This window comes from Rhinoraja longicauda, chromosome 7 (genome assembly GCF_053455715.1).
Source record: "Rhinoraja longicauda isolate Sanriku21f chromosome 7, sRhiLon1.1, whole genome shotgun sequence".
Classification (NCBI taxonomy): domain Eukaryota; kingdom Metazoa; phylum Chordata; class Chondrichthyes; order Rajiformes; family Arhynchobatidae; genus Rhinoraja; species Rhinoraja longicauda.
This window is the reverse complement of record NC_135959.1, coordinates 14,752,443-14,780,185: the sequence shown is the minus strand read 5'-3', so window position 1 is coordinate 14,780,185 and position 27,743 is coordinate 14,752,443. Positions and strand designations below refer to the sequence as shown.

At 42.1% G+C, this 27,743-nt stretch overlaps 1 protein-coding gene across 1 annotated transcript in view; it reads left to right on the top strand.

Moving 5' to 3' along the window:
• tsga10 (testis specific, 10) overlaps positions 1-14,827 on the top strand; it is a 44,418-nt gene extending 29,591 nt beyond the window's left edge. Inside the window, exons 13-17 of the mRNA XM_078402980.1 lie at positions 774-983; positions 5,718-5,920; positions 8,795-8,899; positions 10,591-10,737; positions 14,541-14,827. Coding sequence (XP_078259106.1) covers positions 774-983; positions 5,718-5,920; positions 8,795-8,899; positions 10,591-10,737; positions 14,541-14,565 — 690 coding nt within the window. The 3' untranslated portion in view covers positions 14,566-14,827. The remainder of the gene's footprint in view (positions 1-773; positions 984-5,717; positions 5,921-8,794; positions 8,900-10,590; positions 10,738-14,540) is intronic.
• The last annotated feature ends 12,916 nt before the right edge of the window (positions 14,828-27,743 follow it).

Below are 27,743 nucleotides of genomic sequence, written 5' to 3'. Positions count from 1 at the left end.
TTATACGGTAATAAACCAAAGAGATGTAAGCTGGCTGCTGGAAAGGGATGAACATTTCTAAAATTCTGGTTTAGCCCATTTCTGAATGCCGCCCTTGAGGAAAGATGTAAATGGTTTAGAGATTCTACAAAAAGAGTGCCAACATGTTTCTAGGGATGGGAAAGTTTAGCTCGGTGGAAAGACTGGAGAAACTGTAGTTGTTGTCCTTGGTACAAAGGAGATTTGGAGGGAATCTGAGATATTCATATCATATCATATCATATATATACAGCCGGAAACAAGCCTTTTCGGCCCACCAAGTCCGTGCCGCCCAGTGATCCCCGCACATTAACACTATCCTACACCCACTAGGGACAATTTTTACATTTACCCAGCCAATTAACCTACATACCTGTACGTCTTTGGAGTGTGGGAGGAAACCGAAGATCTCGGAGAAAACCCACGCAGGTCACGGGGAGAACGTACAAACTCCATACAGTGCAGCACCCGTAGTCAGGATCGAACCTGAGTCTCCGGCGCTGAAAAAAAAGAATCAAAACTGACATGAGCAAAAGCTGTATTTTGGCACTATCAGAGTGGTAGCGAGGGCAGATTCAATTGTATCGTTCTAGAGGGAACTGGATAGATACTGCAGGAAAATAATTTGCAAGGTTATTGAACTAATTGGATTACTCATACAACTGGTATGGGCATGACATCCTTCTATGTTTCTTCACTATGATTTCTTATTCTGTAGTATACCTTTAAAACGTAAACATTGATTTTCTCTGTAGCAAGAGGCTGCAAGAAATGCTTACAAGGCCCAGGTTTGCTCACTCAATAAGTTGATAATGAAGCTGGAAGAAGAACTTAGGCAGATTCAGAGTGAAAAGACAGCAGCCCTCACTGACCTCTCATCCACTCAAGAGCTTTGCCTTAAATTGGATTCGAACAAAGAGATGATGATGAGGCAGGTTGCCAACAAAAACAAGGAGATGGAGCAGGTATGTCTTGTACAAGGAAATAAATATGATTTCTTATTTGCGCTTTAAATTTCTTAAGAGTGGCACTCATGCAGCCTAAATAACACCTCAATGTTATTCAGGCTGCCTACAAAGCCTGCAACAGATTTCATGCTTTCATTAGTTGCTAGTTATTTTAGTTTGATGTAAAACCTGAATTGATGTTGCCTTACTTTTAAAGAAGTAGCTCACCAACTTCCCTGGAAATATCAGACTTTTTTACTGGTGAAGAATGAAAAGTATTTGAAGCTCTCAGCAAAGGTAGTGCCTACAGTATTAATGGTAATTTTAATGACAAGATCTCCCCAACATTCAGTAGGCCCATTTCCCTGCTGGTCAAATGGATAGACTAGCAGGTGGCCGAGATAGTTAAAATGGAAGGAGGCTGCATTCAGGAATGTTTGAGGACAATTCTTACTGTTAAATGGGATGTAGAGACCTACAAATTGGAAGGTATAGCATTTTGTGATTGGGAGAGCTGGAGAGGGGAAAGTTTCTTAAGTAGCCTAAGGGGAAAGCACCTCTGGTTTTCTGCATTGAACTTGCTGTACATTTGCAAATCCTATCTTGCTTTCATATTCATTGATAAACATAAGAAAATTGGAGCAGGACTAAGCCACCAGGACCATGAAATCAATCAATAGTCAATAGTCAATAGTCGTTTATTTGTCACATACACATAAATGTGTAGTGAAATGAAACATTACCTGCAGTTGAACAATAAGACCAATAAGAATAATCAATAAAAATGCAATAACACATACAATCACAAACTAACACCAAACAAAAAGAAACATCCATCACAGTGAGTCTCCTCCAGTCCCTCCTCACTGTGATGGAAGGCCACAATGTATTTTCTCTTCCCCTGCCGTCTTGTCCCGCGGTCAGGCTGTTGGAGTTGCCACGTCGGGGCGGTCGGGGCTCCCGACATTGAAGCCCCCGCTGGGCGGTGAAAAACCCGCGGCCTATTCCAGGCCGCGCCGGACGGTGAAAGGTCCGCGGCGGGCCGACCCAAGCCCCGCGATTCGGGGCGGGCGAACACGCTGCCTCTGCCGCTGCCGGTGCTCCCGATGTCGGCCCCCATCCAGGGGCCTGCGGGCTTCCGACGTCCACGCGGCCCGCGCCGGAGCCTCCGGAGACGAGTCGCAGCCGCTCCTGCAGCATCTGCAGGCAGCCAGCGCCGCAGGTGGTGAGTCCGGGCCGCGGGCTCTGCGAACCAGAGCCCAGGTGGTCCCAGGTGCATGGCCGGTGGTAGGCCGCAACGGGAACGGAGACACGACACAGAAACAAAGGTCGCATCTCCGTTCGGGAGAGAGAATTTTACAGTTCCCGTCCCCCCCCGTCCCCCCAAACATAAACATAAACATACAAACCCTACACCATATTAAAACTACAATTCAGACAAAAACAACAAAAACCACAAAAGACAAACGGACTGCAGGCAAGCCGCAGCTGTCTCTCCTGCCATTCGATATATGGCTGAAATCGCTGACATCTTCTGTCAGTTTTGCACAAAAGTCCTCAATATTTCAAAGAGAGGAGCTGGCCAAGGTCGACTGGAAAAGGATCCAAGCAGGAATGAAGGTAGAACAGCAATGGCAGGAATTTCTGGGCATAATACAGAAGAAGCAGGATCATTTCATTCCAAAGAGGAAGAAAAATTCTAAGTGGAGTAAGAGGCAACAGTGGCTGACAACGGAAGTTAGGGATGGAATAAAACTCAAAGAAAAGATGCATAACATAGCAAAGAGTAGCGGGAAGCCAGAGTATTGGGAAACTTTCAAAGGACAACTTTCAAAGGGTAACATAAAGGGCAATACGGGCTGAAAAGATGAAGTACGAGGGTAAGCTGGCCAAGAATATAAAGAAGGATAGTAAAAGCTTCTTTAGGTATGTAAGAGAAAAAGATTAGTAAAGACAAAAGTGGGTGCCTTGAAGGCAGAAACGGGTGAAATTATTATGGGGAACAAGGAGATGGCAGAAGGGTTGAACAGGTACTTCGGATCTGTCTTCACTAAGGAAGACACAAACAATCTCCCAGATGTACTAGAGGACAGGGGATCTAGAGAGACAGGAACTGAAAGAAATTTGCATTAGGCGAGAAATAGTATTGGGTAGACTGATGGGACTGAAGGCTGATAAATCCCCAGGGCCTGATGGTCTGCATCCCATGGTACTCAAGCAGTTGGCTCTAGAAATCGCGGATGCATTGGTGAACATTTTCCAATGTTCTATAGATTCAGGATCAGTTCTTGTGGATTGGAGGGCAGCTAATGTTATCCCACTTTTCAAGAAAGGAGCGAGAGAGAAAACGGAATTATAGACCAGTTAGCCTGACATCGGTGGTGGGGAAGATGCTGGAGTCAGTCATTAAAGAGGTAATAATGGCGCATTTGGATAGCAGTAAAAGGATTGATCTAAGTCAGCATGGATTTATAAAGGGGAAATCCTGCTTGACTAATCTTCTGGAATTTGTTGAGCATGTGACAAGTAAAATGGATGAAGGAGAGCCAGTGGATGTCGTGTATCTAGACTTTCAGAAAGCCTTTGATAAGGTCCCACACAGGAGATTGGTGAGCAAAATTAGAGCACATGGTATTGGGGGTAGGGTATTGACATAGATAGAGAATTGGTTGGCAGATAGGAGTAGGAATAAACGGATCCTTTTCAGAATGGCAGGCAGTGGCAAGTGGAGTGCCGCAAGGCTCAGTGCTGGGGCTGCAACTATTTACAACATATATTAATGATTTGGATGATGGAATTAGAAGTAACACCAGCAAGTTTGCAGATGACACAAAGCTGGGTGGCAGTGTGAACTGCGAAGAGGATGTTAGGAGGTTGCAGGGTGACTTGAACAGGTTGAGTGAGTGGGCAGATGCATGGCAGATGCAGTATAATGTAGATAAATGTGAGGTTATCCACTTTGGCAGCAAAAACAAGGAGGCAGATTATTATCTCAATGGTGTCAGATTAGGTAAAGGGGAAGTGCAACGAGACCTGGGTGTCCTTGTACACCAGTCACTGAAAGTAAGTGTGCAGATACAGCAGGCAGTGAAGAAAGCAAATGGCATGTTGGCCTTCATAACGAGAGGATTTGAGTATAGGAGTAAAGAGGTCCTTGCAGTTGTATAGGGCCCTGGTGAGACCGCATCTGGAATATTGTGTGCAGTTTTGGTCTCCTAATTTGAGGAAGGACGACCTTGCTATTGAGGCAGTGCAGCGAAGGTTCATGAGGTTAATTCCCGGGATGCCAGGACTGTCGTATGAGGAAAGATTGGAAAGACTGGGCTCGTATTTGCTGGAGTTTAGAAGGATGAGATGGGATATTATAGAGACGTATAAAATTATAAAAGGATTGGACAGGCTAGATGCAGGAAAATTTTCCCAATGTTGGGGGAGTCCAGAACCAGGAGCCACAGTCTACGAATAAAGGGGAGGGCATTTAAAACTGAGAAGAAAGTTTTTCACCCAGAGAATTGTGAATTTGTGGAATTCAATGCCACAGAAGGCAGTGGAGGCCAATTCACTGGATGAATTTAAAAGAGAGTTAGATAGAGCTCTAGGGGCTAGTGGGCTAGTGGAGTCAAGAGATATGGGGAGAAGGCAGGCACAGGTTACTGATTGTGGATGACCAGCCATGATCACAATGAATGGCGGTGCTGGCTTAAAGGGCCAAATGGCCTCCTCCTGCACCTATTTTCTATGTTTCTATGTTTCTATATCAGATATCAAGAAGGCATTATGACTTTTTTTTTATCTCTGAGAATTACTGGAGAGAAGAGAGCCCAAAGGGCATGTTTAGCTGACCCAAACGAAGGAGTTGGTTCAGGACCAAGACTGAGTCACTCAAGGAACGGAGTCCGTTTCCATCAACTGCTTGCACTATTAAAGTACTTTTATTAAGTGCTTTTAATAACACAATCTCACAGATCATCTTTAATTTTGGAGCTTGGAAAAATTAGCACGTGATTAATAATTATACAGATTTGAAGCATTTTTGCAGCAGATTAACCTAAAATTACATAAGGGAGGGGGGGATAGGGAGGGAGGGGGGGAGAGGGAGGGGGAAGAGAAGGAGAGAGGGAGGGGAAGAGAGGGAGGGGGGAGAGAGGGAGGGGGGAGGGAGGGGGGAGGGGGAGGTAGGGGGGGAGAGGGAGTGGAGGGAGGGGGAGAAGGAGTGGGGAGTGAGGGGGAGAGAGGGAGGGGGAGGGAGGGGGAGAGAGGGAGAGGGAGGGGGAGAGGGAGGAAGGGGGAGAAGGGGTGGGTGGAGGGAGGGGAGGAGAGGGGGTGGACACGGGAGGGGGGTGTGGGGGAGGGGGAGAGGGAGGGGGGAGAGAGGGAAAGAGGGGGTGGGTGTAGGGAGGGGGTGGAGAGGGGAGGGGGGAATGAGGGTGAGGGAGGGGGAAGGAGAGGAGGGGGTGGGGGAGAGGGAGGGGGAAAGGAGGGGAGGGGGCAAGGGGGGAGGGAAAGAGTGGGGGAGGGGGGAGAGGATGCTGCACCAATGCAGGAGTGGTTTGGGCCCAACGGGTCCACTCGATCTAGTTCTTAATAAAGCGGTGCACGGATCAAAATATTTAAATTCCAGGTTAGAAGCTGAAAGTCTAATTGTTTAGACTTTCAGCTTTTAGCCAAGAAATTAAAATGACTATGTAACAATATCAAATATAATATATTGCTTATCAAATATGTAATGTTTCTTATTTTGCTTCTAAAAAGATTCTAAGTGAACTTGAATCAGCCCGGTCTGAAATAGAGCTGTTACGAAATCAGCTTTCAAGTGAGAGAACTTCAATAAAAAATCTGGAATCGTTGTTGGCATCGAATCGGGAGAAAAAGTTCCAAAGCCAAATGGTCACACAAGAGAAAGAGACTGAAATTCAGCTCTTTAAAGATAAGCTTTCCTTGGCTGAAAGCAAACTGTACGTACTGCATTTATATGTGCTTTGCACAATCCATCTGCATATACAAGATATCAACTCTGATTCTGGAGGTCTTTTATTAAGTTAGCCTTCCTGATTGATCTCTTTCCTCTTCAATCAGTTTTTGCTCTGATGAGATAGCCTGGTAGGAAAAAAAATGATGGAGATAATGTCCGCCTGATGTTTCAGGATCTTTTGATTCACTTGTGGTAGCATAGAGTTGAAAGAATAGATTCCAAGTTGCCTGTGAGATATATAATTTCCGTACAGGTTCACTTACATCTTGGAGGATCAGGAAGGATAAAATCCATATAACATTTATACCTTTCTATATTCTGCCTATTTTGTTTCTATTTTAAAATACTATTTTAACCTTCAATATAACAACAATTTCTCACAGATATTTCATGCTTGCAGGATTACTTTCTAGATCCCAACAAGTTAGAATACATAGCTATTTCAAATTTACCATATCTTAGTTCTATCTAAGAGAGTTTAATTTACAGAAGCCTTCCATAAAATTTATACCTTGTAAATTTATATTCTTGTAAAATTGAGTCAGATTAAGGTACAAGTTGTGAAATGTCTTAGAGCACATAGGGCTGGAGCATGATACAGAAATGGAAAGCGAGACCATAGCAAGGATGCAAATTCGAGGAAGAGAATTATACAATCAGGGCATTGTGGATCATTAATAAGCATTAGAGTGAGGGTTGAATTTTAGTTTAGTTTACATAGAAACAGAAACATAGAAAATAGGTGCAGGAGTAGGCCATTCGGCCCTTCGAGCCTGCACCGCCATTCAATATGATCATGGCTGATCATCCAGCTCAGTAGCCTGTACCTGCCTTCTCTCCATACCCCCTGATCCCTTTAGCAAAAAGGGCCACATCTAACTCCCTCTTAAATATAGCCAATGAACTGGCCTCAACTACCTTCTGTGGCAGAGAATTCCACAGACTCACCACTCTCTGTGTGAAGAAATGTTTTCTCATCTCGGTCCTAAAAGACTTCTCCCTTATCCTTAAGCTGTGACCCCTGGTTCTGGACTCCCCCAACATCGGGAACAATCTTCCCGCATCTAGCCTCTCCAACCCCTTAAGAATTTTATATGTTTCTATAAGATCCCCCCTCAGTCTTCTAAATTCCAGCGAGTACAAGCCCAGTCTATCCAGTCTTTCCTCATATGAAAGTCCCGCCAACCCAGGAATCAATCTGGTGAACCTTCTCTGTACTCCCTCTAAGGCAAGAACGTCTTTCCTCAGGTTAGGAGACCAAAACTGCACACAATACTCCAGGTGCAGTCTCACCAAGGCCCTGTACAACTGCAGCAGAACCTCCCTGCTCCTAAACTCAAATCCTCTTGCTATGAATGCCAACATACCATTCGCTTTCTTCACTGCCTGCTGCACTTGCCGAAACAGGCCCATCGGCCCACTGACTCCACGTCGACCAGAGATCCCTGCACACTTACGCTATCCTACACACTAGGGAGAATTTTTACAATTATACCAAGCCAATTAACCTACAAACCTGTAAGTCTTTGAAGTGTGGGAGGAAACCGGAGATCCCAGAGAAATCCCATGCAAGTTTCGGGGAGAACGTACAAAATCCGTACAGACAGCACCCGTAGTCAGGAATGAACCCAGTTCCCTGCCGCTTAAGGCAGCAACTCTGTGCCACCGTGCCACCCTGTCGAATTCTGTGAAATAGAATAATGCCAGCAGAGCTTTAATATTATTTTTGGAGGGTGGAAGATGTGATATTGACTAAAAGCCTTGGCATCAATGGAATGCATGGGTAGAGACAAAGTGACCAAGAGTATGGAAATAGGCCCTTTGGCCCAGTTTGGCATGCCAACCAAGATGCCTATCCAAGTTAATGCCATTTGTTCACATATGACCCAAGATAGAAACCATAAAGTCAGAGGTACAGTGGTTAAATTGCTGGATGATCAGCCAACCCTCCAGACCATTGATCAAAGGCATAAGTTTGAAACCTTCTATGTTGGTTATGTTCTTTACATTCAAGAGATTAAATGAATTAGATATATCTTTTCAGGGAAGCTTGTACTAAACTACTGGATTTTTCATAAGAACTTATCCGACTTACTATTGTTTTTGAGGGAAGAAAATTCAACAAAATGTGATTTCGGGCTCACTCACGTGGTTGACTTATATCTGACTTCTCGGTCCAGGAACAATTGGGTTTGCGTGCATTGTTAATCTCGTCGACATTCATGAAGGTTCTTTTGGAAATGAGAGTCTTGGTAACATAAGTAAAGTTGGGAAAAACAGTCATTTTGAAAGTAGTAATAGAGAGTATATAAGGAATAAAAATTCAATGTTATAAGCGAGTTGAATATATTCAGTGCCAAATCTATTGACCTCTTTTTGCTTCACTTTTTAGTTTTACAACACGGATTGTCTCCTTTAACCATTGTGTGATATCTAATACTCATCACAACTTTCTGAGTGGAAGATTGACTGCTGTAGTTTTCTTTCTATGGAATTATTTCCCTTTTATGCACCTGAAGACTACCTCCTTTTTCATAATATTGATATGTTTCAGGACATCATTGTTCGTCCTTGATTTCCCTAGCTTCCATGACCATCTCCATGGTAAACACTGATGAAAACTATTCATTTAAGATCTTGCTCATCTTCCTTAGTTCCGCATAAAAGACAACCACACTATCCTTAAGGGGACCTGTTATCTTACTAATTTTCTTTTTGCTTTAACTATACTTCTAGAATCTCTTAGGATATCCCCCTTACCTAATCTGCCAATGATATCTCACAATATCTCAAGGATATCAATTGCTTTTCCTCTGTGCTATGCCCAGGCTTATATATTTAATATTTTGTTTGGCAGGGCTTCTCAATCCCGTGAAATTTCTCAGCTGAGGAGCAAGGGAGCGATGCTGGAAACAGAATTAGACATGGCAAAGAGACAGTTGGGTACTGAACGATTTGAAAGGCAAGTATATACTTAAAAAATTAAATTTCAGCCTTTTATAGTGATCTTTATATACATCAAGGTTATCCAACCTTCTGTGTTTAGAAGGTAATTTTGTGTTGAAGCAGCAGTGAATTAGTGACAGTTAGCTGAGGCTGCTGGACATGATGATTCCAAAAGACATTCAACCCTTGTTTGTCATTGTGCAGAATTCTGGCATTCATAGGAAGCCCTGAAGAGACCTGCAGGTGGCCATAACTAGAGAGTTGTGGCCTATTTTGGCACTGGTTAGAGGTCCCCTCTCCTCCCTATTCCACAGGAAATCCGTCTTCTTGCAGGTTGATTTTTAAGTTTCAATATTATTGATTTTCTCCCTCAAGAACTGCAAATTTTTTTTTGGTAGTATTCTCTACTGCTTCTTATCATTCAACTGCCTGAATATTGATTATGCTCTCTGATGATCCCTTTTGATCTCCACCAATCCATCAGCAGTGGTGGGAAACGTCCAGGAACCAAGAACAATAATTTCTACCACATCTGATGCCTTTGGGTCAGAGAGTTGTACATCACATAAAAAAATATATATTTGGCCCTTTATGTCCAATCTTACTATTTATACTTATCAATACTAGTCCCATTTACCAGCTTGTATGCAACCATGTGCATAGACACATGGTGTTTGTTTTAAATTTAAGAAGCTGAAACATCCAAGTTCTTTGACCTAGAGATGGCAGGAATGTATTTATGTTGATAGTCATAGAGTCATAGAGTGATACAGTGTGGAAACAGGCCCTTCGGCCCAACTTCCCAAACACCGGCCAACATGCCCCAGCTACATTAGTACCACCTGCCAGCATTTGGTCCATATCCCTCCAAATCTGTCCTATCCATCTACATGTCTAACTGTTTCTTAAATGTTGACTTAGTTCCTGCCTCAATACCTCCTCTGGCAGCTTGTACCATACATCCACCACCCTTTATGTGAAAAAGTTATCCCTCAGATTCCTATTAAATCTTTTCCTCTTCATCTTAAACCTATGTCCTCTAGTCCTCGATTCACCCGCTCTGGGCAAGAGACTGCATCGATGCATCTAACCTGTGCATCTGAAGGTGATGAAGATTTCCAGCCCTTAAATAGGGGACTTTGTCATGCCATCCTTGTCCTCTTGTCAGCCCATGACTTTTCTCCATATTCACCATTCAACAAATTGTCACCCAGCAATGATTGAAGCAGAAAATCCAGGCCAATCAATTGTCATTCCCTCACAAAAACTCTTGGGGGAGCTGCATTCAAAAGAGTTGTTTTGCCTTAAACTGTTCAGTTAATATGCAGCAGAGTATTACTGCTTAATGTGAGCAAAATAAAGTGCTGTAGGAACTCAACAGGTCAGGCAGCATCTGTGGAGGGAGTGGAACGACATAGTTTCAGGTTGGGACACTTCTTTAGAGTCTAAAAAAGGGTCCCACCCTGAAACATTGTCTATCCATTGATGCTTCCTGACCCCCGTTGCGTTCCTCCAGCATTTTGTTTTTGCTCAAAATGCCATCTGCAGTTTCCTGTGTCTTCATATTATTGCATTATTTGTATGATATACAAAATATAATAAGATAAATTGCTCCGAATTATACTGGTGTTAAACCTTTTACACTTTTTCTGGCAATGGAGACATTTGCTTGTGCTAATTAAAAGCATTCTGAATGTACTTTTACAGGGAATGCGCAGTTCAAGAACTTCGCCGACATGGCCCCTCTTACCGCACAACTTCACCGCCTCAACCTTCCTTAAGTCCAGGTTTACATTCACCTGAGCGTTCCAGTCGGCGATCTCCTGATTGTCCCCTAAATAGATCACTCAACAGGTATCTTTGAGACATTACATTTGATGGTGTTGCTTGTGTGTGTGTGTGTGTGTGTGTGTGTGTGTGTGTGTGTGTAGCTTTCAGGCTGAAAATATCCAACATCCAAAAATAATTCTTACATCATCTACTTTGGTCATTTGCTCCACAGGTAGCCAAAGTGAGTAAGAATTCCATTGGTGAATCACAACATAGAACATTTTTGAGAGGAGACAATTACTAATCAATTTGGCAAAATGATTTCTATTGCTCAGTGGGCTCTGTATTTAACCTGTAAAAGAAAATGTTATTTATACTTTATTTAGTGTTGGTTTTGTTTGCACCACTGTAGTGCAGGCCAAGAGGGTTTAGCTGTATTTTGAACACGTAAATTAATTAGAATCTTTCAGATCTAACAAATAGCTGCCAGCAGACCAATCAGGCCATTTTGTGCTTTCAAAACAATTGTTTACACGGAAGTTTTGATGCTTTAGGTAACCAAGATGTATGTCTGTCGAGGCTAATAAGGTTACTTATATGCAACTTTACATTGAAATTATAAACATGAGTAGACATTGATGTGCTCCACCACTTCTGAAAGTGCTGATTCTTTGCCGGCATATAGATCCACAAGCTGTAGCTACTCTTCAAAAAAAAGGTTTTCTTCTGCAATGAGCTCAAGGCATTGAATGTTGATGGGTGTTTGAATGTGGAAGCCAAGGCAGGTGAGACTAATCTTGGCTTCACTCTACATAAGTTTATTTCCAACTTGTTTTCCCCATCCTTAGCCAAGGTACATCAAGGATAACCACTGAAGCTCAGTTATTATCAACAAATGCACAACAGGGATCCAACTTCTCAGGCATGTTTATACTCTTATCCACTGCACTGTGTTTAAAGCTATCACTACATAAAGAAATCAGTTAAAGCTGATTCTTGTGTTAATGTTTGATCCCGCCTGCTAAATTTTTTTGTTAAACTTCAAATTATCTGCCATCAGTCCATCATTTGTACTGATTGAGAAGTTCGTTGGCTGTCTTGCTCCCAGTGGAACTCAGGGCAGGATTTGAGCAGACCGGAAAGTAGTAACTCCATGGAATAAGGGGGAATGGAGCAGCTAATTTTCCAATCAGGATTCTGATAAAGGATATTTCTTCAACAACTGATCTCTCCCACACAAGTAAAGTGAATGAGTTGTTAATTAAATTTTTTGAATTATTTATATATTTTAAATCTTTACTGTGGAAATGTGGAATCCGTTTTGGATTCCTGTCACAGAGTTGCTCTGAGCTGAATCATTCTGTCTGGAAAGCACCTGGCTTCCATAAACTTTAAAAAAAAGAGTTGGACCTTCATGCAAGAGAGAGATGAGGAGTATCACTATTCCAATTTTTTTTTACCAAAACAAAACTTTAAATGTAGTAACATGACTGATTTATTTTAATAGTTTTATTTAATATTTTAGCAGTTAATCTATTCAATAAAAAATCCTACCGATTAATGTCATCAACATGGTGGATTAATAAAGATGGAAATTACTTGCATTCCCATCATAACATTGGGCTCAATGATCGGGAATTGGAAAAAATAAATTGAAATAATATACGTAAAAATAATGACCTAAAAATGTTTTTGCACTTTGATCCAAGCAACGGGGGAATGGATTTCACATGTTCATTTTTTTGTGTTATATTTGTCGTTCCATAATTAAACCAGCATGATCTATCATTATGACTGGATCTCTTAAGAGTGTCAGTTCTAACCTGGAACAATTCCACAAATTAGCACGGGCTGAACTGTTGTGACGACTAACAGGACAACATCCAGATTCTCTTATTGTGGATTGGAGATTGTGGCAGCGCTAATGACTGCCTGCGAAGAGGATTCCTGCTCTTCCATCCAAACACCTTTAAAACAACTTAAAGGGATTCACATGAGATGAATCCATCAATGTCTTATAAAAGGGAATAGGTAAAATAGATTTACAAGGTTTTTTGGAAATGTTTTTATGCCTGGAACACACTGCCAAGGGAGGTGGTGCAAAGAGATCCAATAGCAATGTTTGAAAGGCACTTAGACAGACACATGAACAGGCAGGGAATGGAGGGATCTCAGCGTTTTGCAGGAAAATGGGATTAGTTAGATTGGGGTCATGGTCAGCACATACATGGTGGTACAAAGTGCCTGTTCCTGTGTTGTACTGTTCTAAGTAGCAGCATCAACCTCACTAAAATGAAAATTAGGTGTATTAGTGAGGAACAATTGGCTGAGTTCCATTCCTATTCTCGCCTCAAGCTATTTAGTTGTCAGAGCTCTGCATCACTGAATACACATTCATACAAAGATTGATGCCACTGTTGCAAGTTTTCTTTAAATGCAAAAAATGTGCAAATACTAGCCTAATTATATGTACTGGTGCACATCATGAAGTCCCGATCATATTCAGCATTCCATTTTGCAACTGTTCAATAGTTTGAAAAATTGTGCAATTCAATTAAATCAATAAAATCTTTAAATCATTTTGTATCTATAGTGACATTGCATGTGGTGATAGATTTGAAATTAAATTTACTGTTCTCAGCCATTATAGATCCTATAATGTACATATTTTGTCAATGCACAAATAAGCACATTATGCTTGAAACAGCATAAAGTATTTTTTCCAACTTTTATCCTCTGAATGAACATCGCTGGTCAAGAATAATTATTTTAATTTGTTATTAAAGTATTTGTACCTCTGTGCTTGAGCAGTATTGAATTTCTAATAATGGAAACTTGGTGTCCAAGAAAAAGAGTAACATCAAAACAAGATGATTAGTGAATTGTTTATAGTATAAGAAATGCACTGTCATAGGGTTCTTCATTTTGATTGAGCTGATGTAAAATCTGTAAGAATCTTCAGCTCTGTAAACATGCTCACCCGTGACCAAGTTGCCACAGCCCCAGGGGTGTTTTTGCCTGTCTGGTTCGTTAAGTGATTGAGGAGAAGTCTTTGGATTTATTTACAGTAAGAGACAGCTGGTTCATTTGTTGCCCATCTCTGTAATCTCTGATCTCATGCTCGTATGTAGAGATAATTGCTGAACCTAAGCTGCAATTGGTTTTGTGCACAGAATTAATATCAGAGCTAACAGTTTCAGCCTGCCATTTTATCTTGTTTCACGGAGAGTATTTCCAAAGAAAAGCAACAAAACTTTGAAAATAAAATACACTAAGGACTAACGGAAAGTGCTGGGGATCCAGCATTTGTGGAGAAACAAATAGATTAATGTTTCAAGCCTGTGACCCTTCATTAAGAACTGGTAAAGTAAGAAAACAAGCATGCTTAAAATGCGGAGAGAGTGGGATCCAGTGGAAAGAACAGCTTGAATGCCATTGATGCGGTGAAGGTCAAAGTTATCTTCAGTACCTTCCAAGCGAGAGAAATTATTACTTATTAATCATTGATGATTTGTTTGGAGGACTATAAGAGAGGAAGATGAATGAAGACAACAGAGAGGGAAAAACAATACATGCTGACTGCATTGCAGAATGTTTAACCTGGACACCCTGGGTACATAACCTTTTGCAGCCATTTCCTTTGTTCTCTACACTGTTGCTCCTGTCTGCAATCTAAAAAAATGTTTGTTTCTTCAGTTCTTCTATTCTGAGAGGTCATTAATCTGAAATATTGACTCTGTTTTTCTGCCCACAAATGCTGCATGATCTGTTAAGTATCCAGAGCATTTTCTGATTTTATTTCAGACTTCCAGCATCTGCATGTTACTTACCTTTTAAGTTGAGTTGTAAGTTTACTTTAAATTAAAATTATTCTTGTTTCCATCCAGGGCATCATCTCTGAAGGAATTTTGACGTTAGCGAAGGTTTATCTCCATAATCATTTGGAAAGGAGAATGAACCTTTGAAACTTTCAAGAAGAACATTCCACATTTCAGTACAATTGAATTCTGTATTATCAATTTTGTTTGAACGTGTTAATGAAGTACCCATACTTTCACGTTATATGCCAGAGAATTTTACTTTGTCCACTGCATTTGGTTTTCCTTCTTAGGAATTTTAAAAAATGCAAAGAGATGCAACTTTTCAAAAGGGTTTCATTCATTATCACATAATCTATAGACATTTCTCTGTTACATTGTAGCTCATCTTTGTAAGTGAATATCATTAACTGAACTTGAATACAAGCTGTCAAAAGTTGCGAATAAATCCATTGAACCAAGGAAAACCTTGCACACTGTTTCTATTGTTAATGTTATGAGCAAAAGAAAAAACCTTTATAAACTAGTTTTCAAAAGCCTAATTAATTGTACCACTGACTTTGAAATTTACCTGTAGATGTTAATTAGACAATCCTGTGTATATTCAATAATCTAATATGATTTCCAAAGCCTTTCCTTAACTCCCCGGTCCACTCGTCCCTTCCCATCCAAACCACCCTCTCCCCACGTACTTTCCCCTGCAACCGCAGGAGATGCAACACCTGTCCTTTTACCTCCCCCCTCGACTCCATCCAAGGATCCAAACAGTCTTTCCAGGTGAGGTAAAGGTTCACTTGCACCTCCTCCAACCTCATCTATTGTATCTGCTGTTCCAGATGTCAACTTCTTTACATCGGCGAAACCAAACACAGGCTCGGCGATCGCTTCGCTCAACACCTTCGCTCAGTCTTTTAACCAACCTGATCTCCCAGTGGCTGAGCACTTCAACTCCCCCTCCCACTCCCAGTCTGACCTTTCTGTCATGGGCCTCCATTGTCATAGTGAGGCCCAGTGCAAATTGGAGGAACAGCATCTCATATTTCGTTTGGGCAGTTTACACCCCTACGGTATGAACATTGACTTCTCTAACTTCAGACAGTTCCTCTGTCCCTCTCTTTCCCCTCCCCCTTCCCAGTTCTTCCACTGTCTTCCTGTCTCCTACTACATCCTATCTTTGTCCCACCCCCTCCCCTGACATCAGTCTGAAGAAGGGTCTCGACCCGAAACGTCACCCATTCCTTCTCTCCTGCAATGCTGTCTGACCCTCTGAGTTACTCCAGCATTTTGTGTCTACAAAGGAAAATATTTAATACACTTTAGCATATTATATATTCTGCATATGACCCATTACCTTTAGAGTCCAATGAAAGAATTGGCTCCCTAATATAACTGGTATTAAATTGGTTCAATAAAACTTGGTGCTAACACAGTTGAAATATCCTGTTTCAGTTCTATTGTAGAACCAATACAATCTTCTAATTTATCACTCATTGACACTGTTACATGGCTAGTCAGAGAGCTCAATGATGAGAGTAGTGGAAAATGGAAAATTTAGTACTGCTATAGTTGGGTAATCTCTCTGTATTGGAGGTAGATCACTCTGAAGAAGGGTCTCGACCGAAACGTCACCCATTCCTCCTCTCCTGAGATGCTGCCTGACCCGCTGAGTTATTCCAGCATTTTGTGCATACCTTCGATTTAAACCAGCATCTGCAGTTTTTTTTCCTACACATCTCTGTATTGGAGTATTATTTGACATAGTATCCAATAGTCCAGAAAATCTAAGTCAAATGCCAAAGCCCTAAGTATGCCAGATTATAGGTATTACTCTTGTAAATTTACAAAGAGAGGTACCAAGTGACTTGCTAAAGAAATCAAGAATAAATAGAGAAACTGCTGGAAGCAAATTATACTCAAAAATATATATAGCTATAACAGCTTTGGCATCGTTCCAGATTGAAGAAAGTAATAACAAAGGAGAAGTAATGTTACACCCAGTGTAGCTGGGAACTTGCATTTTAACAATGGTTTCATGGGGGCATCAATAGACCTTGATAACCAGCTGTTGGTGTGTGTTCCCTCCTGAATGCATAATAAGTATTTGTCTGTCTAGTATTGTACACAAATGCTTGTACCTGACTTATCTTGATCTTTCCATGAAAAATAGAACTCTACTTGGTTATGGTAGACATATGAAATATAAAGAAGAATGGGTGCCTGCAAGTGAATTATAGGTCTCCAAACCTGTTACAATGATGTGACATTAAAACATTTGTAAGATTTTCAGGTACTTAGAACTTCGTTATTGAATTAGCTCCTTGAAAGTTGCATTCAAATGGGTTTTTTAAAGTAGGATAGACTATTTTTGAGCTTTCTCATGGCAGATTCAAATTATCAGTATTACTGAAACGTTTGGATATGAATCTTTTGCAAGTACTATTTGGCTTGAATAGTCGTGGAGAGACTCATAATCCTTTATGTGAAAGAGTTCATAATTATTAAAGAAAGACACAAAATGCTGGAGTAACGCTACAGGTCAGGCAGCATCTCTGGAGAATACGATGGGTGGCGATTGGGTCGGGGCCCTTCACATTGATTGCAGGATGGTGGGAGGGCGGGAAAGAAAGCTGGAAGAGAGGAGGGGAGGGGCAGGACAACTTAACCACTGTTTTCAGCGAGGCTCATTCAAGGACATTTCCTTACTAAATAATATCTGGCCATTGAAGAAAACTACAGTAATTAACTGAAAGGAGCTCTTGGAGGCAGTATAATTAACAGGATGTGAAACCATGCAATATTGCAACATGTTAATCTGGGGAACTTAAAAATATTTTGTCCTTGGTTATTTATGGTCTTTTAATATATTTTTTGAGATAAATTTTTATTGGAGATAGGTACATCTTTACAGTCATACATTTTTAAATTGATAATATTGTCAATTATTATTATATTGTCTCCAATACCTTTTGCCCCCTTTTTTTTTAAAAACTAGATAGAACTAAAGAAATAGATGAAGTAAAGAAAGAAAAGAGAGAGAAGCAAAATAAAAACAAAAACAAAAACAAATTATAAAGATAAGGAAAAAGTTAGTTAAAGAAGAATGGAAAAATTTATTAAAATAACAAAAACTTCATTCGAGATATATACGTACATTTCAAAGTATAGCATTTCATCCATTCTTTAGTCCGAGTGCTAGTCAGGTTCCTGTGCTGAACCATTCTGACCCTTTAAGTAATCAATAAAAGGAGACCATATTCCAATGAATAATTCCTGTTTGTCCAACAGGGAAAATCTGATTCTTTCCACGTTTAAGGTCTCCGTCATTTCTATAATCCACATTTTGATTGTGGGGACCGTAGGGCCTTTCCAAAATTTTAGAATTAATTTTTTTCCCGTTATTAAACTATAATCCATAAAGTTTCTTTGTGTTGCTCTAAATGTTTGATTTAATTCTAATATTCCGAGTATAATTAATTTTGGATCTGGGTCCAATTGTGTGCTGGTTACTTTAGATATTATGCTAAAAATATTTACCCAGAATTTTTTAATTTTTATACAGTTTGCGAACATATGAAATAATGTAGCTTCTAAATGTTGACATTTATCACATTTAGGTGAGATAAGTTGGAAAATTTTATGTAGTTTTGTTTTTGAATAGTGTAACCTATGTATTACTTTAAATTGTATTAGAGAATGTCTGGCGTTTAGTGAACACTGATGTATATGTTGCAAACTTTCTTCCCAAGTATCTTTCGTAATTACTTGGTTTAATTCTTTTTCCCATTTTTGTCTGTATAAGTCCGTGGAGGGAATGTCACTGTCTAATAAGATATTATATATATAAGATATTAATTTTTCTGTATTAGGATGTTTGTTCCAACATTCATCAAGAATTTCTGAATTTCTAATTCGAAAATTTTGGGAGTTCGATTTTACATAATCTCTAAGTTGAAGATATCTGAAATAATCATTTCCACGAAGACCATAAGAGTTCATAATTATTAAAGAAAGACACAAAATGCTGGAGTAACGCTACAGGTCAGGCAGCATCTCTGGAGAATACGATGGGTGGCGATTGGGTCGGGGCCCTTCACATTGATTGCAGGATGGTGGGAGGGCGGGAAAGAAAGCTGGAAGAGAGGAGGGGAGGGGCAGGACAACTTAACCACTGTTTTCAGCGAGGCTCATTCAAGGACATTTCCTTACTAAATAATATCTGGCCATTGAAGAAAACTACAGTAATTAACTGAAAGGAGCTCTTGGAGGCAGTATAATTAACAGGATGTGAAACCATGCAATATTGCAACATGTTAATCTGGGGAACTTAAAAATATTTTGTCCTTGGTTATTTATGGTCTTTTAATATATTTTGTTGTACAATAAACTAAAGCTCTGAAATTGAGCTATTCTGATCTAACTGTGGCAGAATATCATGGGTAATGTGTCCATATGTGAGGGTTTGTCATTGATTTCTGCATTTCAATTGGGCTTCAAGTTTCGCGGACCAAGTCACTTTGTTTTAGTGTGGATTGAATTATGTGAAAAAGTGTTACTCCAATAGCTACAGGAGAGGTGGTTTGTAAGAAATGTTTATCAAATGTTGATAAATTTAACAATGCTATTTCACCATGCTCAAATAATTAGAAATTATGTGTCACCAACAACATCTAGAATAGAATAGCCTTTACTGTCATCCAAAAACATGTTTTTGGACAAAATTACGTTACCCACAGTCAACAATGAGAGGCAATAAAAAGAAAGCAGTTAAGCACACAATCACAAAACCAACCTAAAACAAAAAAAACATCCATCACAGTGAGTCTCCTCCAGTCACCTCCTCACTGTGATGGAAAGCCAGAATGTCTTTCTCTTCCCTGCCGTCTTCTCCTGCGGTCAGGCAGTCGAAATTGCCATGTCGGGGCGGTCGGGGCTCCCGACATTGAAGCCCCCGCCGGGCGGTGGAAAATCCCGCGGCCTATTCCAGGCCGCGCCGGACGGTGAAAGGTCCGCAGTGGGCCGACCCAAGCCCCGCGATTCGGGGCGGACGAAGACGCTGCTACTGCCAGAGCTCCCGAAGTCGGCCCCACCCAGGGACCTGAGAGCTTCCGACGTCCACAGGGCCCGTGGCCCGCGGCCGAAGCCTCCGAAGGCGAGTCGCAGCCGCACTCGCAGTGCCACCACAGCCTCTGAAGACAGCTAGCTCCGCAGGTGGTGAGTACAGTCCATGGGCTCTGCTAACCAGAGCCCCAGGTGGTCCCAGCTGGAGGCTGCCAGCTCCAGGTGTTTGGCCGATGGTAGGCCGCAGCATGAACGGGGACACGAACCAGAAAAAAGGTCACGTCTACGTTCGGAAGAGACAATTTTTTTATAGTTCCACCCCCCCCACACATCGTACACAACTACAAAAAAATACTACATCACATCCAAACACAATTAAGACAAAAAAATTAAAAAATACAAAAAGACAAACGGACTGCAGGTGAGCCGCAGCTGCTGCGCAGTGCCACCACACATCTAACTTATTATGTCTCAATGTTCTGGGTTTTCACATGAAGGGGTCTTCCACTACTTCCATCAACCAATGGTGGAATTAATCCACAGCATTTGAAAACGTGCTGGAAGGCAGGAGAGAGCAAGACTGTGGAAACCATGATTTTCATATAAAGCTCTGTTGAGAAATGGATAGGCCATCTTTTTAGTTGGGACCATTTGGACCCCTCGCCAAAGATGCTGCCTGACCCGCTGAATTTAGCTTAGAGATACAGCGCGGAAACATGTCCTACGGCCCACCGAATCTCCGCTGATTTTTCTGGTTCGTATACCAGCGATCCCATTACACTCGCACCATCCTACACACTCGGGACAATTTACAATTTTTACCGAAGCCAATTAACCTCCGGTCTGTACGTCTTTGGAGTGTGGGAGGAAACCAAAGCACTCGGGGAAAAGTCACGGAGAGAACGTACAAACTCCGTACAGTATTTTACACAAAGGGTGATAAGTATATGGAACAAGTTGCTGGAGGAGGTAATTGAGGCAGGCACTATCTCAATGTTTTAAAAACATTCGGAAAGGTACATCGATAGGACAGGTTTGGAGGGGTATGGACCCAATGGAGGCAGGTGGAACTTGCATAGATGGGGCATGTTGGTCGGCATAGGCAAGTTGGTACAAAGGGCCCGTTTCCAAACTATGACTCAAATACTCTAGGGCAGAGTTAGTTGCAAGGTAATCCATATCTCAGATGATGCAGCCAAGGACAGGTTGTAGATGAAGGGACAAGGGAATCATGTGGCCATAGTGTGAAAATGGGTAGGGAAAACATTGCTGCAGGTACTGACCATAACTCAATGGGAAAAAGTCAAAGCAAGTAGGCAATATTAAGTAGACACAAGGATCTGCAGATGCTGGAATCTTGCACAGAACACAAATAACTCAGGGGTAACTCAGTGGGTCAGGCACCATTTCTAGAGGATATAGATAGGTGACGTTTTGGGTCGACCTATATAAAGGGCCTGTCCCACTTAGGCGATTTTTTAGGCGACTGCCGGCGACTGTCATAGTCGTAGCAGGTCGCTGTAAAACCAGCAACTGGACCCCCCCCACGACAATGTCTACGACAAGCTACAACAACCTACCACTAGTCGACGTCAAGCTACGGCAAGCTACCGACAACCGGTGACCCAATCCCCGTGACTTAGGATGTCCACCTACGATCACGCCTACGACAACCTATGACCGCGCAGGCGACAACCTATGACAATTGAAGTCAACCTAAGTCTACCTGTCACAAGCTACGACCTTGTCGGCGACAACTGAAGACAATTCACGTCATTTTGACCTCCAGTTTTGACGCCGGTACCTGTCGCCGGTTGATGTAGGTAGTTGCCAATGGAATTCATCAAAGTCAAGCACTGGCGACAACCTACGTCACCTGGCGACACCCTGGCGACAACCTACGACAGCACCTATATCAGGAGACGTCAAGCTACGATCATTGGCCTCAAGCCAACAGTCGCTGAAAATTTTTAAACATTTCAAAATCCAGCGGCGATCAGAAAAATGCTACGACTCTTTGGAGACTACTCACGACCATTCAGGCGACACCCCGGCGACCGTGTAGCAACAGCCTAGTCACCTGTAGTCGCCTAAATAATCACCTAAATGGGACACGGGCTTAAGGCATTGCTTGCTTTATTTACATTAGTGTCACCCTCTCCTCCAGCTCTTATGTTCACTGGTTTCCCTTTTCACAGATAATGCTTGGCCAGGTGAGTTCTTCCAGCATTTTCTGATTTTGTTTCATAATAAACTCAATTGTTCATCTAAAGTACATCTTTTTAATTTTATTTTTACACATTTCTCTTAATATTAAAGTCACGATTGTGCCTAATATACTGGGGGAGAATTGATTCTCTCTATGATTAATGGCACTTGTTAGCTGATTATTTTCTTCCCTTAGTCCCCAGTTGAAAAGTATGTGGTAATAATCATCTCTTTGATACCATGGCGAAGAAGGAACTCAGCGGGTCATGTGGGGAAATCACTAACCTTATCACTGTATGATGGGTTTGATTGGAAATCCCACTTTACTATTGCTATTCCATTGGGCTTGGTATTATTCTTTCCATCTTATGCTCCTACTGTAGAAATTTGATAAACAATCGGGTTAGAAATAACCTTGAAGTTGAGGACTTTCCACTACTTAACACAAGTAGTAATCTGTTTATTTCAAACTATTGAACTGGCTTTTAAATGTAAAATATGGGGGAGAAGGTGCTCTGAGCATTTAATGTTTGTGCAATAACATTAATTTCAATCCTAGAGTAATATTTAACCGGAAAGCTACATTTTAAAGCAAAAAACAAATTGCTGGAGGAAGTTAGTGGATCAGGCAGCATCTGTGGAGGGAAATGAACAGGTGATAGTCTGGAACAGGATGGTTATCATTCTACAGAAGGGCTCTGACCCAAAATGCTGACTGGCTAATCCCCTCCACAGATGCTGCCTGACCCACTGAGTTCCTGTAGCAATTTGTTTTTTGCTGCAGATTCCAGAAACTGTCATTTAGATCTTGGACTTTAAAGATACAGCGTGGAAACAGGCCTTTCGGGTCACCAAGCCCGTGCTGACTAGCAATCACCCCTGTGCACCAGCGATCAGCCCGTACAGTAACACTATCCTACAGATTTTTAACTGAAGCCAATCAACCCACAAACCTGTACGTCTTTGGAGTGTGGGAGGAAATAAGAGTATCTGGAAAAAACCTATGCATTCACAGGGAGGACATACACTCCATACAGACAGCACTCATAGTCATATTAAACCCAGGACTGTGGCGCTTGCGCCACTGTGCACCCTAATTTATTGCGTTGCTATTGTGTTGTCATTTGGGGATCTGGCCATCCGGAGGCTGCAACGGATCGTTCGATCAGCTGAGAAGCTTGTTTGTTGGCTGCAACCTTCCCCCCATTGACGAACTGTACACTGAAAGGGCCAGGAAGCGAGCGGGCAAGATCATCTCTGTCCCCTCTCACCCTGGCCACAAAATCTTTGAAGCACTTCCCTCTGGAAGGCGACTCCGGACTGTCAAACAGCCACAGCCAGACATACAAACAGCTTTTTTTCCACGAGTAGTAGTAGTTCCACTCAATAACCAAAGTCTGTGGCCTCTTTTTTGCTCTGGTTTATTTTCACCCACATGTTTAGGCCGCAATTTTGTATCCTTATTGTTTTGATGTGATTATGCTTTATTCTTAATTGTTAACAGTATGTTTGTTTTGTCATTTGTGAGCGGAGCACCAAGGCACATTCCTTGTATATGCACATACTTGGCCAATAAACTTATTCATTCATTCATTCATTCATTCATTCATTGGCAAGGCCAGTAATGCTCCAGAGGCAGCAGAGTTCCAGAGTTGGTAAAGCTGCTACCTCACAGCACCAGAGATGGATTTCAATCCTGACCTCAGGTGCTCTCTGTGTGGAGTTTGCATATTCTCCCTGTGATTGCGTGGGTTTGCTCTGAGTGCTCTGATTTCCTCCCACATCCCAATGATGTGTGGATTTGTAGGTTAATTTGCTGTTATAAAATTGTCCCTAGTGTGTAGGGAATCGGGGAGTAGGTGGGATAACAGAACTGTGTGAATGGGTGATTAATGGTCGATGTGAACACCATCGGCCAAAGAGCCAGTTTCCATGCTGTGTTTCTAAACCAAAAAGTAACTGCCCTTGAGAAGATGGTGATGAGATATCTGAACTGCTGTGTCCTTTTGGTGAATGTTCCCCTAGTGCTGTTGGACAGGGAACTCCAGGATTTAGACTCAGCAATGGTGAAGGACAGATGAGATATTCACAGATAAGGTGGGAAACTTGGAAGACATCCCAACCTCCAAATGATGCCTTTAAAACCTCAGGACCATATCTTAACTCTGAGGATCACAGAGGGTGGTAAGTGCCTGAAACATTTTGCCAGCGGTGGTAGTTGAGGGAGATATGGTGGTTTAAGAGATTTTTGGATAAGCATATGGATGTGCAGGGAATGGAGCGATATGGATTATGTGCAGGCAGATATGAGGTGGTCTTGCATCATGTTCAGCACAGATATTGCGGGCCGAAGGGCCCATCCTTGTGCTCTACTGTTCTATGAGCTGCATGAGATATCCAAAGTCTTATGAGTTGTGTGAAGAGAAGTTTCACCTCATTCCTGGTGTAAATGGGCCACACCTTGCTCTCAAATAATGACTCTGGTTCAAAGTTCTCCCACGAGGAAACATTCTCTCCATATCCACCCCACCAAGATCCCTCAAGGTCTTGCATGTCTCAACAATAAAGGCTAAACAGGTTTGTTCGGTGTTTTTTTTGAAGATTCGAAGAATCCTGGTGGATATTATAGAAATATTGGATCCCAAAAGGTCATGACAGGTTAGATGTTTTCACTTGCGGGAGACTTTCGAAAGATGAGATGTGATTTCAAGATAAGGGAGACACAAGAGACTGCAGAATCAAGAATCTCAAGCAAAATAATCTGCTAGAGTAACAACATATGGAGCAGCACAGTGGCGCAGCGGTAGAGTTGCTGCCTTACAGCGAATGCAGCGCCTGAGACTCAGGTTCGATCCTGACTATGGGCGCCGTCTGTACGGAGTTTGTACGTTCTCCCCGTGACCTGCGTGGGTTTTCTCCGAGATCTTCGGTTTCCTCCCACACTCCAAAGAAGTACAAGTATGTAGGTTAATTGACTGGGTATAATGCAAAAATTGTCCCTAGTGTGTGTAGGATAATGTTAATGTGCGGGGATCGCTGGGCGGAGCGAACTCGGTGGGCCAAAGGGCCTGTTTCCGCGCTGTTTCTCTAAATCTAAATCTAAAAAGCATTGTAGATGGATAAGAATCAACACTTTTGCATGGTGTTCTTAGATGTAGGTGGGAAGAGAAAGGACGAGGGGAGACAGGATAGAATCAAGATATGAGGACATAAGGTTAGTGGAACAAGAGCAGGCAGAAACAGGATCTATTTGTGGATTTCTTGGTAAGGGATAGTAGCAAGAATTGTGCGGTTGGTGTACTATCAGGTCGGAAGCTGTAGAGAGGTGATCTCCTGATGTGATGAGATGTGTGCCAATGCAGGAGACGGTGGCCTGTTCGTTGGTAGGGTTGCTTTCCAACCATAAATGGTGCTTGACCCATTGAGTTCCTCCAGCAAATTGTTTGTTGTTGAAGGGGTTGGATTGAAAATTGACTGTCACGTACAAAGCAAACAGTTGGAATAAATGCATCCTTTTCAAGTTGGAGGGATGTATGTAATCAATGTTTTTTGGCACTTAATTGTTTACCGTTTACATTAATGACCTGAAGGAGGAAAGAAAAATGGTTTCCAAGTTTGCCAAAGATACAGAAGTAGGTGGACGGGTATTTGGTGATGAGGAAGGACATGGTGATTCTACAATGGGATATAGATAGAATGGGTGAAAATCTGGCAAATGGAGTTGAATATGAGGAAGTGTAATGTCATGCACTTCGGTAAAAGGAGTCAAAGGGGGATTATTATCTAAATGGAGAGAGACTGCAAACAAATGATGTTCAGAGTGATCTTAGTGTTCCAGTGTATGAATCATAAAAAGTTAGCAGGCATTAAGATGATAAACACCATTTGACTTTTATTTCAAAGTGGTTTAAGAATAGGGAGGTTTTGATAAAATTGTGCAAGGTGTTGGAAAGGTAAAAACCTGGTGTAAGTGCACAGTTTAAATTCCTTTACCCAAAAAAAGAATATAGTAGCAATAGAGGTAGCCAAAGGAGATTCACCAGGCTAATCCTGGGATGAGAGAGTTGTCCTGTCAAGAAAGCCTATGCACTTTGGGTGTTCAGAAGAATGAGGGTGACCTCATTCCATCTTATTCAAACGAACAAGATATTAAAGAGAGACACAAAATACTTCAGATGCTGGAATCTGGAGCACGAAACAGCTGATGGAATCCAATAGGTCAAGCAACATCTGTGGAGGCAAATGGACAGTTGGTATTTTGGACCACCTGGCTCCATCTATCTAATTTTCCCATCACTAAGCAGCCTGTGTTTCTAAACTCCCCCTCCTCATCCTCCACTCATCATCCCTCACCTCACCTGATTCCACTTATCACCTTCTGACTACTGTTTCACCTCTCCCTCTCAGCTCTTTATACTGCCTTCTTTCCCTCTACTCTCAGTCCTCCTGGTCGAACCAAAAATGTGACCATCCCTTTGCTTCTACAGCTGCTGCTTGGCCTACTGAGTTCCTCCATCAAGATCGTAAAGGGGACTTGTCAAGGGAGGTGTTGAGATATTTTCCACTGGTAGGAGAGTATCAAATGAGGGGGACATAGCTATAAAATAAGCGACTACTTGAGGAATTGGGTTATGGGGAACTGGCACAGAGTTGAAGCCAGCACAACTCATCCATGATCCTACTCTTGTTCCTATTTACTTGTGTTCTTCTGTTGGGCATTTCAAACTGAGCTGTGTGGAAATTTCTTCTCACAGTGAGTGGTGAATCTCTTGAATTCTATGCCCCTGTGGTGGGCAGGTCGTTGGAAGTATTCAAAGATGAGGTATATAAACTTTTGAAAGATCTGGGGATTGTGGGCTGGGAGCAGAGGAGGAGTAGATCAGCCAAGATCATACTGAACAGCAGGGCAGCTTGTGTGGCATGAAGGCCAACTCTTGCATGTATTTTATACAATCATTCCCTGTTGCTCGTCTAAACTCCAACAGTTAGAGGTTTAGCCCGCCAACCTTTCCTTATACTACAACGCATATATTCCAGCTATTGATCTTGTAAAATTTCCCTGAACTGCTTCCAAAGCATTGGCAAAATGTATAAACAAGGAACTGCAGATGCTGGTTTACAACAAAAAAAAGACACAAAGTGCTGGAGTGGGTCAGGCAGCATCTCTGGAGAACATGGATAGGTGATCCTTCAGGTCAGGACCCTTTCTTCAGACTAAAATGATACGCCCCATTCAGACCTTCTTCAGACTGATAAGGATCCAGTTTTGGGTCGGGACCCTTCCTTGAACAATCAGTCTGAGGAAGGGTCTCGACCCGAAATGTAAGTCACCAGATTCTCCAGAGATGCAGACTGACCCGCTGAGTTGCTCCGCACTTCGTATCTCTTTTCCAAAGCATTCGCATCTTCCTTTAATTAATATTGTACACAGGACTCCAGATATAGTCTCATCAACGCCCTCTAAAACTGAAACAATAATCTCCTTACGCTTGTATTCAATTCCCCTAGAAGAAAACAATACCATTTTGTTAGCTTTCCAAATTACTTCCAAGTCACCATAGTGGTATTTAAAAGACCTTTGGATAGACATATGGATATGTAGGTAGGGTTGCCAACTTTCTCACTCCCAAATAAGGGACAAAAGGTGAAGTCACCACCCCGGGCCCTATGTGACCTCGCCATCGGCCATGTGCTCCCGCTCCACCAATGGTGGCCGCCCGGGCCTGGAGGCGGATTGTTACGCAACCTCCGTTAGGCAGTGCCCGGGCCTCTGGGCCTACACTGTCCGGGCCTACACTGTCCGGGCCTACACTGTCCGGGCCTACACTGTCCGGGCCTACAGCTGCCCCCTGGTCTAATATGGGACAATGGCGGTCCCGTATGGGACAAACCAATTTAGCCCAATATACGGGATGTTCTGGCTAATACGGGACAGTTGACAACCCTATACGTAGGGAATGGAGGGTCATATGGATTATGTGTCGGGAGATGAGAGTTGTTCTTGCC